The sequence below is a fragment of the Oratosquilla oratoria genome, chromosome 20 (assembly GCF_046742065.1).
Source record: "Oratosquilla oratoria isolate Oo_2021 chromosome 20, ASM4674206v1, whole genome shotgun sequence".
Classification (NCBI taxonomy): Eukaryota; Metazoa; Arthropoda; class Malacostraca; order Stomatopoda; family Squillidae; genus Oratosquilla; species Oratosquilla oratoria.
This window is the reverse complement of record NC_134796.1, coordinates 9,584,413-9,595,826: the sequence shown is the minus strand read 5'-3', so window position 1 is coordinate 9,595,826 and position 11,414 is coordinate 9,584,413. Positions and strand designations below refer to the sequence as shown.

The 11,414-nt window shown below is 42.2% G+C and overlaps 1 protein-coding gene across 1 annotated transcript in view; it reads left to right on the top strand.

Moving 5' to 3' along the window:
* LOC143036047 (uncharacterized) overlaps positions 1 to 11,414 on the top strand; it is a 76,227-nt gene that overhangs the window by 46,035 nt on the left and 18,778 nt on the right. Inside the window, exon 2 of the mRNA XM_076203303.1 lies at positions 7,192 to 7,297. Within this exon, the coding sequence (XP_076059418.1) occupies positions 7,192 to 7,297 (106 nt within the window). The remainder of the gene's footprint in view (positions 1 to 7,191; positions 7,298 to 11,414) is intronic.

Here is an 11,414-nt window from a genome sequence, read left to right as displayed (position 1 = left end):
GGCAGGATTCGAACCCGGACCACCGTAGTGACAGTCGGGGACTCTACCAACCGTGTGTGTGTGTGTATATGTGTTTGTGCGTATGTCTGTGTGCGTGTGTTGCGTGTACGTGTGTGTGTGGGTGTGCGTGTGTGGGCATATATGTGCGCATTCAGGGAATAATATGTAACAGTTGCCAGTTTCACTGGAAACCCGCTGACTCACAATAGCCGGCAACGCTCCTACCTCTATAGATCTCTCTGGAAAGGTACATCATGAGATGTTATCGATTCCAACGATGCATATGAAGCATCGCGTCATACTACCCGGCTCTTTGCCATCCACAGCAACACGAGTCGAAGTAGGAGTGGCGAGGTCAGGGAGGAGGAGGAGGAGGAGGAGGAGGAGGAGGAGTGAGAGCATTAGGAGTAAAGCAATTATTCTTCAGGTGATGTTTATGGGGTGGGTGATGAAACGTGACGAAGGAGAAAGAAAGAATTGAAAGGAGAGGGGGGGGAAATGTTGGAGGAGGTGGAGGAGAGGGAGGGGAGGAAGAGGAGGGGAGGAAGAAGAGGAGGAGTAGGAAGAGAAAGAGGAAAAGGAGGATGAGGAAGGGTAAGGAAGGGGGCAGAAACAGGGATGGGGAGGTTGGAGGAAGAGATTGAGGAGGAAAAAGAGGAGGAGGAAAAAGAGGAGGAGGAGAAAGAGGAAGAGGAAGAGCTGGAGGAGGAGAGAGGAGGAGCAAGAAAGAGAAGAGGGAAGGGGAGGAGAAAGAGGACGACGAAGAAAAGGTAAAGGGGAGGAGGAAGAGTTGGAGGAGGAAGAGGAGGAGAAGCAAGAAATTGAAAGAGGAAGAGGAGGAAAGAGGACTACGAGGAGAAGGTTAAAAGAGTAGGAGGAAGTGAAAAAGGAAGAGGTGGAGGAAGAAGAGGTGGAGGAAGAGGAGGAGGAGGAGAAGGAGGAGGAGGAGAAGGAGGAGGAGGTTGAAGATAAGGAGAGAGAGACGGACGAAGAGGCGGTGGAAGAGGTCGAGGGGTAGGAGGTGGAAGAGGAAGAGGAGGAGGAAAATGAGGAGAAAGAGAACGACGAGGAAGGGGGGGGGGAAGAGGAGTAAGAGGTGCAGAGGGAAGAAGAGGTGGAGGAGGAGGAGGAGGAAGAAGAAGAGGAGGAAGAGGAGGAGGAGGAGGAGAGTATTAAGATAATTAGAAGGTGCAAACCATTGAAGCTTGTGGTTGGTCAGTGTCTGAGAAAAAATCAAGGGTCCATTTTTGAATGTTCATAAAAGCAACAGGTGGTGGAGGAGGAAGAGGAGGAGGAAGAGGAGGAGGAGGAGGAAGAGAGAGAGAGAGAGAGAGAGAGAGAGATGAGGAGGAGGAGGAGAAGAAGGAGGAGGAGAAGAAGGAGGAGGAGGAGGGGGAGGGAGAGGAGTAGCTAGTATCCTGCGGACACTCATGTCTAGAGTATCTGATAGTATCAGACACTTCCATAAGCGTCTGGGGTTTCTGAATAAACGCAATAGACGAAAAATATTTATTTATTTATCCACTTATTTCTTTATATATTTATTTGTATTTTGAATCGAGGGTCAGGGGAGAAATTATGTTAAAGGATCTAAAGTAAAAGAACTATAAAGCAATTACACACACACACACACACACACACACACACACACACACACACACACACACACACACACACACACACACACACACACACACACACACACACACACACACACACACACACACACACACACACACACGCACACACACACACACAGACACACACACACAGACACACACACACACACACGCACACACACGCACATACGTACACGCACTCACGCGCAAATACACCTTTACACACGCATACAGGCATACACACGCGAGCATATATGCAAATGCACAATAGACGCCTTGAATACTTGTATGATAGATCGAGATTAAAGGTCAAACTGATGGCAATTGGAGATATCCATATATATCGATCACAGACTGTGATCCTCTTCAGTGGAATACGCATTCCACTGAAGAGAATCACAGTCTGTGATCGAAATATATGGATATCGTCTACTTCATCTCTTTTTATCCAAAACGGTGAGTCTTTGTTGAATTTTACGAATGTGTTACATTACTTTGTAGTTATATATATATATATATATATATATATATATATATATATATATATATATATATACAGACTATAAATATATATATATATAAAAATATATATATATATACAGTATATATATATATATATGATATTTATATATAACTACAAAGTAATGTCGTAACACATTCGTAAAATTCAACAAAGACCCACCGTGTTGTATAAGATGAGATGAAGTAGACGATATCCATATATATCGATCACAGACTGTGATCCTCTTCAGTGGAATACGTATTCCACTGAAGAGGATCCCAGTGACTAGAGATACATTTTTATCAACCACAATGCACTTTAATTCTAAACCATCAACCTCAGAAGAACCGTGGAGGCACATGCAGAAATTAAAACGTGGTACGCCAGAGGACTCGAACCAACGGCTAGCACGTTACCAGTGCTTGTAGCGACTTAACCACTACACCATCTCTCTTGATGGTGTAGTGGTTAAGTCACTACAAGCACTGGTAACGTGCTAGCCGTTGGTTTGAGTCCTCGGGCGTACCACATTTCAATTTCTGCATGTGCCTCCACGGTTCTTCCGAGGTTGATGGTTTAGAATTAAAGTGGATTGTGTGTGTGTGTGTGTGTGTGTGTGTGTGTGTGTGTGTGTGTGTGTGTGTGTGTGTGTGTGTGTGTGTGCGTGTGTGTGTGTGTGTGTGTATGTTAACCTAAGATTATTTGTCTATTCATAGTATTCAAGAAGTTATCAACACTTGTTTGGTTATGCTTCTTACTCTCCAGTTTCCATCCTTGGCTTAAAATTCATGCGTGTATATTTGTGTGTGGGGGTTGGTCATGTCGCAACGTGCATATAATCATTTTGTCTCGATTCATGAGTTTACATATTGTGTCCGCGTAAGACTACGTGCCAGGAGAGTTAATGGAGCTTAATCAATGTCTGGTGCACAATATTTGTCCATTATTCTTCTGTACAAGGACCGTTAAGCCTTGAAGTAGCGGGCGTGCATAGCTCTTTAAGGTTTTCGATGGTTACATTAAGTAACTATCAACGTTCAGCTCTATTGACTTTCAGTATTCAGCATTGAATGAGTTTATTCTGAGTAAAACAATTATTCAGGAGATGTTTATGGTAATGAGGGTTCTTTCGACATCGGAATGTCCTGTCTGAGCTGGAGAAGACTGTCGTTAGTTTCATGACGTGATAAAAAACGCAAAAACAAAGATACGGTGGTTCCCTGTGAGCGTGTCTAGGTTGTATATCACGTACATACACGCGTATATGCATACAGTTATATAAGCACATTAATCTACCCAAACTTTTTTTTTTTTTTTTTTTTTTTTTTTTTTTTTTTTATTAAACTTCTCGTTCATCGAACAAGTACCACAGCGACCAGTAGAAAATCCTGGTAACAGCCAGAATAAAGTTATAAGAAATTCCGTATATAGGAAAGGGGTACATGTCTTTAAAAACTTTTGTATATTGATCATTCGTATGCTTAAGCAAGACTGGCGCTGTGGTTGGCCATTTTCTGTAATACTTCTTTTCGTACAATCGAAGCATATGCCTTTCGTACAAAGAAAAATGTTCTCACTTTTTCTTTTTCGTATCTTCGAATCCTCGTATATCGGAATTTCGTATACCTGGGATTCCATAAATCTAATTTACAAAGAGGTTTGATTGAAGTAGGTTGGCGCCCATTCCTTGCTAAAGGAGAGGGTATCTCTTCCGGAAGTACCGAGAATGGAGTAAATAAACATAGGAGAGGTTTATTAAAGATTTATGCATGAATAAAAAAACGAGGGATGAAGGACATCCATAAGGTTATATACCCACGTACAATGGTCACTTCAAAATTATTCCCAATTCCCGAATATAAAATTGTCGCTGTCCATGGTAACTTTATGCCTTTATTCTGGTTGCAGTCAGGTGATTATATTCAAACAAGGCAAGCGCGTTGTGCTGAAAAAATATTAACCACATCTTTTTCTAACCGCATTGTAATTGCATTTAAATACAATTGGCACCTTTAAAAAACGCCTACATAACTATAGTCCAACCCCAATCTAACTTATTTCTCTGCATCGTTAGCTCATACATTTCATTCAAGTAATTGGTCCTAACTATCGATCACGAGTCCAACACATGATCCAAGACCATGGTGAATCACACACACACACACACAAACACACACACACACTCACACAAACACACATACACCTCATCTCAATTCGCAATTTCTTTCGGAGTGCTTAAGATATCAGCAGCGTTTAGGAAATCCTTGGTTTCATTTCCGTTCCAACGAGAAGATGGTCTATTTTATCATCTTGCGTGAGGTGAGAGTCGTGTTGAGTCGAGTGATGGTTTTTTAATAGCTCCTTTTTTGTGGGTGACATGTCAACCATCTAAACAGTTTAGTTTTTGTCACACCAACGTTAAGAGTCGAGGTCTACGCTCCTCGTTGTTCCAATCGTGATGTATCACAGAGTTCTCTTATAAGAGAGCGTCTTGGGTATGTTAAGGAACAGGTGTGTCGTTTTGTAGATGATGATGCGTGTGATGCATTGTTTAGCGCCTGTGGTGTTGCATATTTCTCTGATAATCTCCTTGTTTGTATTGTCGTCAGTGGACATACAGGTTTTTGTCGTATAGCTCGATTGTCTCGCCTAGGGAGGCTGTGTTTGTCGTGTCGTCTTGCTGATTACATCTCTCATTTACATGTCTTTTGATTACACAAAGTATTTTGGTGTTGCTGTGTTTATTGAATCAGGCGTTCTGATTACACTAGGCTTAGTGTAATTGTACCCTTAAATCCTGCATTGGATACTGTGAGGTGTATGTCCGGGAAGGAGAAGGACCTATTATTAGTCTCCTCAAAAATAACCCAAGATACCCGCGACATCGATGACTCACTGTTTGAGACCTTGTAGTTCTTGAATGTCTTTGGTGTGTAGGATGATGTCATCGAAATAGCGGCACTAGAGAAAGGGTAAGAAACTAGGATCTCCCATTTGGTAGTTTCCATGAAGAAATTAGCGAACAGTACTCCAAGAGAATAAAGCTATTTAAAAGGTATATTGTTGCGTACGCACACGCGCGCGTCTGTGTGTATGTGTGTTTGTGTGAGTGTGTGTGTATGTGTTTGTGTGTGTGTGTGATTCACCATGGTCTTGATTACGTGTTGGACTCGTGATCGATAGTTATTAACTTCCCGGATGAGAGCTCAGAACTCGTTTGTGTGTGCTTGAGTATGTGTGTGTGTGTGTGTGTGTGTGTGTGTGTGTGTGTGTGTGTGTGTGTGTGTGTGTGTGTGTGTGTGTGTGTGTGTGTGTGTGTGTGTGTGTGTGTGTGTGCGTGCGTGTTTGTTATTATACTTATACGGCTCATTAGGTTAAACAGTATGATATAATAACCGATTTTCTTAAACCTGAATCGAGGCAATGCAGTCCGGTTCTGCTCTGTCGCAAGACTCAAAATGGTGATCCACGGTTTTTCGGGGAACTCATTATCATACCGGTTTGACCTTGTTGTCCTTGCCACTGATTATTTACATTTTGTTTTCTAGTGTTTCGTTTGATCTATCTCCCTTGGTAACTCTTCAGTTTCCTCTGAGTCTCCGTTGACATCTTTCGACCACCACCACTACCAACAGCAAAAGCAACAACAACGACAATAAGAGAAACAACAACAACAGCAAGACAGTAACGACAACAACAGCAAGACAGTAACGACAACAACAACGACGACAACGACAACAACAACAATATCAACAATAACCACAATAGCAACAACAACAACAATAACATTTGCACCACTTGAACCAGCACCAATACCACTGCCGCAACCAACACCACCACCACTGTACGAGCCAAAAGAATATCATCCGGCAAATGTAATACTTGTCGAGTCAATCATGTTAACAAAGACTATGATCAATCATATGTGAAGGTATACTCTATGCAAATTCCTTCTCGTCCAATCCTTGTATGCAATCTTCCCTGCCATGTTGCATTCTTCGTTTTCTGACTATATCCTGAAATTGGTAAGACTTGTTTCAAACGTATCGACTTTTCGCCGTCCGGCGTCCACGACACGACGTGGTGTTCTCAAATAACCATGGGTGTCTACTGACGTTTTCTCACATCACAACCACGGTCACGTGTGAAAGCGTCCATAGATACCCATGGTTATTTGAGAGCACGGCGTCATGTCGTGGACAGCGCACGGCGAAAAGTCGATACGTGTGAAAGTTTCCTATCGCGCCGCCCCCATGGATAGGGACGCTCAAAAATCAGACAGACAGACAGACAGAGAAAGACAGACAGGCAGACAGACAGACAGACAGACACAGACAGACAGACAGACAGACAAACAGGTTGCTTCACTTTGGTGTGACGTCATATCGTCCCGAGTTTCACCGCCCATCTGCCGAGGGATCTAGCAGCATTGCATAAGCAGGTCTCCTCCACACCTCAACTGCAGAGCGGCCATTTTGATAAAGTGTGGAGGCCATTTTGAAGGAATTTTCTTACTTTTCTTTATTATATATATTTTTTTCTAGTTTGTCTCCTTAACCACTTGCAATACGGTGGCGCACTGTACAGATTCACTTATAAGAACCAATATTTGACCTTGCAAATACCGCTTTGAGTCAACATTTATTGTATCAGTATATTGTGTCACTGATAATGACCTTGTAAAGGTCGCCTAGAGTTAGTTTTATTGTGTCAGTGATACTAATCCTCTAAAGGACAGTGATTCTTTTAATCTGAGTAAAATGACAATGGCCTTGTAAAAGCTGCTTTAAGTCAGTATCTATAATGCAAGAAAGGATGCATTATTCTGTCAGCAACTATTTTTATTCCGAGTAAAATGACAATAGCCTTGTAAAGGCCGCTTTGAAACCGTATCTATAATGCAAGAAGGGATGTTTAATTCTGTCAGCAACTATTCTTATTCTGAGTAAAATGACAATGGCCTTGTAAAGGCCGCTTTGAAACCGTATCTATAATGCAAGAAGGGATGTTTAATTCTGTCAGCAACTATTTCTATTCTGAGTAAAATAGACGTTGTCTCTTCTTTGGCAGAATGGCAAGGGCTGGGATACCTCCGGCCGAATGGCTGCCACTGTTCTTCTAGTCGGCGCCTTTGTCGTCACGGTAATCCTCAACGGCCTCGCCGCCACAGGAATCGGTAAGGTCTTCGTCACCGTCTACAATTTCCTCCTCCTCCTTTACCCCCTTTATTCCTCATTCACTTTCTCCTCCCTTTTTTTTTTCTCTCTTATATTACCCTTCGCCCCTCCTATTTCTCTTTCTTTCTCTCATTCCCTCTCTCTATCTCTCCACCCCACCCTCTCTCTCTCTTTCTCTTGATGTTATATATATATATATATTATATATATGTATATATATATATATGTATATATATACATATATATATATATATATATATATGTGTGTGTGTGTGTGTGCGTGTGTGTGTGTGTGTGTGTGTATGTATGTATCTATTGGTATGTGTATGTTTAATTAATTGTATGTACTTAATTGTAGTGTTTGGGGTTGGAGCTATTTTCACGGGATCAAGTCTCTCTACCTCCATGTGTACGTGTGTGTATGTACGTGTATGCGTGCATGTGTGTGTGTGTGTGTGTGTGTGTGTGTGTGTGTGTGTGTGTGTGTGTGTGTGTGTGTGTGTGAGTGAGTGAGTGAGTGAGTGAGTGAGTGAGTGAGTGAGTGAGTGAGAGAGAGAGAGAGAGAGAGAGAGAGAGAGAGAGAGAGAGAGAGAGAGAGAGAGAGAGAGAGAGAGAGAGAGAGAGAGAGAGAGAGAGAGAGAGAGAGAGCGAGAAAGACAGTGTGTATGTCTCTACTATTCTGCAGATGTAGCGACTACTGTCCCCTAGAGAGCCTTGGTATCATAATCATGAACATCGTGAAAGCAAGAAAAAAAATTAATTCAAACACTCGGGGGGGGGGGGTCGGCTTTTAGTCTCATTTGGAGGTTAGAATCGTGCTCAGACGTTGTCGTGTTCAGGTACATAAATATCTTTTTGGGGTTTTTGAGGAAACAAATTTCCTATCGCTTTCTTACAGCCCTCCACGTCTACTGCTAACAGCCAACGACCGCAGTCTTTTCTTCTCTCTTTTCCCTTCTCCTCCTCCTCATCCACCTCCTCCTCCTCCTCCTCCTCTTCCTCTTCCCCTATTCTTCTATCTCAGTTTCTCCTCTTGTACTTCACTTCCTTCCCGTGGTGTGATTCTTCTGCCTTCTTGTCCTCTCATCATCTGCTACCTCAATCCTCTTCTGCTTTACTTCTCTCTTCTCCTCCCCTTTTCTTTCTTCCTCTTCGTCTCCTCCTCCTCCTGCTCTTCCCCATCCCTCCTCCTTCTCATCTCCTCCCCCTCTTCCTTATCTTGTTTCTTTCTTTGTCTCCTCTTACTTCTTCTCCTTTACTTTTTTCTCCTTATCCCCCTTTTCCTCCTCCTTATCATCCTCCTCCTTCATCCCCTTCTCCTCCTCCTCCTCCTTCCTCCCCCTTCTCCTCCTCCTCCTCCTCCTCATTATTCTTCCTTTTCCTCCTCTTCTTCCCCATTCTCCTCCTCGTCGTCTTCCTTCTGCCCCGTCATCTTCCCCACTAGAGTTGGTCGGCTGGGTGGTGGGGGTGGGTGGGGGTAGGGATGGTTAGCTCAACACGCAAAAGGACCTCAAATGAGGTTCCCCGGACCTGGAGAACCAAGTTTTCGCAACAGAATCTAAATTTAGAAATCTGAACTCCCAGTCTCAGTATACGGCGGGTTTCAACCAAGGCAATAAACAGCTAAACAAGTCGACAGTTAAACAATAAAACTATTAAATGAACAAGAGAATGAATAGATAAGTATATAAATAAATAGATATCATTGCTGATAGTATGATACGCCCTTGTAAATTCACCATACATTGAGGATGGAAAAATATAATGTATGCAAGATATTGCAAGGCAGTAAGTCTTAACTGAGGGTAAAGTTATCACGCTCTGGGGGTAGAAATATTACATGACAGTAGGTAATTGTATCATAACGGAAATTTGAGTATTAACTCTGTAAATCGTAATATTTGGTTACCCTTGCCACTATAATTGCAATTTCTTTTTAATTATATTTTATCATTTATATAGCTTTCTCTGTAAAGATGTTTTTTATTTTTATTTTTTCTATCTTTATATTGGCTATACATTTTTTATTACAGATATTTTATTTTCTTATAAAATCTTATTGTATGCAGTGCCTTTTTCTTTGAAGTGTTTTTCATTTTCTTGTTTTGTTTTTTCTTTGTGCCTCTATGTTGTCTATAATTTTTGTAAGAATGATTTTTAAAAGAATCAAGGTAAAAGGGTAGATTTGTAACAGACAAAAGATCTGCGATAAACACAGTTATGTGTAGAAAGCTGATGACCTATCCTCAGCTGTCAAACTTGTTATAACTTGTTATTATATATTTTTCTTCCTTCGCGTAATCCAAGAATCCTTAGATCGATCGTGTAACGCAGCAAAAAGATGTCTCCAGCCAACTGATGGAGTAATACATATAACATATAGATATGTGATATGATCACGTGCCTTGGTCACGTGATCATGGTCACGTGGGTTAGCGACTTCCCTCTAGGGAAGTAAAAAAGAAAAAAATGGTGGGAGGATCAAGGGACATTTGTCTTCCAAAGATGCCAATTACAGAGATCACTCATTTCTCCGACTTCTTCCTGCTCCTCCTCCTTCAGACTAGACACAAAATCGGACGGGGAATTTACAACACTGGAATCAATTTGCTACTGAGAGGTGTGACACGGGAGCGAAGAAAGTGACATGGTTGCAAGAATATTAATGTTGGTATCGTCTCATCAATAGTGCAATGTTAACCCCCCCCCCCACACACACACACACCCACATACCCACCACGCGTCCTCTGCATCCGGCATCTATGAGACATACTTTTCGTGGTACCGTTCTTCTGCGTTGGCAACTGACTCTTCCTTAGCCTGGGGTGGTGTATCAGACAAAAGAAAGGCGAGTCAAACCAGACGATTTACGATGGGTGGCAGAGCAAGTTTGGGGACGGACATAAGATCAATGGCTGGTGTTGCTAAGGCGGCGTCGCGTCACGAAGGTGAGGTGGAGTTGAGGTGAGGAGAGGTTAGGTGAGGTTAGGTGAGGTGAAAGGTCTTCCGAGTTCATCGATGAAGGTATGGTCTGCAAGTTTGTATAAATTCTGTGAAGGTAGACACAGATTTCTCTGTCGTGATGTTGTTGTTGCTACTTCTGTCGTCGTCGTCGTCGTCGTCATTAACGCCATCGTTGGTTCTGTTATTACTGTTGTTGTTTTTGTTACCGCTGTTATCGGTGTAGTTGTTGTTGCTAATGCTGTCGTCGTTATTATCGTCATCGTTGTTACTGTTATTATTGTTACTGTTTTCGTGACTGCTGATATTGTTATCATTGTCGTTGTGATTGGTTGGTTTTGATTACGATATAGGCCTACTCGTATGTTTTGACGTCTTCAGCCCCAAACTCCGTCGGTTTAAGGAAACTGTCTTCAGCAAACTAGAAGAAAATATTCAACGACGACCAAACGACAGAAGAGACTAATCTTAGTTACAACTCTGCCAAGTGAATGACCCACCACGGCAATAGTCCATGTGTTTGGCTTGTGATCGACAGCTATTACCATCCGAGATGAGAGTACCAGAGGACACCGTAATGAATGGATACCGTAATGAATGGATGAATCGGGTATCCTGTCGGAGACGTATGGAATCGGCAGACCGCAACGGTGCGTCTGAGAACTGGACTCTCAAACCGGTTCTGGAAGAGAAGGCCGGTCGTGCAAGAATGCTCGTTTATTAGACGCTGTCGAAAAGCAAGAGTCATAAGAACATAAGAACATAAGAATGAAGGAGACTGCAAGAGACCATAAGGCCTACACTAGGTAGTTCCGTATCCATCACCACCTGTCATCCCCATCCATAAAGTTGTCTAATCGTTTCTTAAAACAACTGATAGTTTCAGCGCTTACTACATGGTTACTAAGTTTATTCCATTCGTCGACCACCCTATTAGTAAACCAATTCTTGGCTATTTCCTTTTTAAATCTAAATTTGTCCAGTTTATAACCATTACCACGAGAAAGAAAGAAAAAAAAAGCTCACGAATGCCCCGCCAAGTAGTAGTCACCAGAAATTCTTATTTAGCTCAGAGCAGAACACAGACTGAAACATTCATATTTTGACCGAAATGTGTGAATGAAACGAGCCTCCTTTTAAAATGTCCCCACGTAA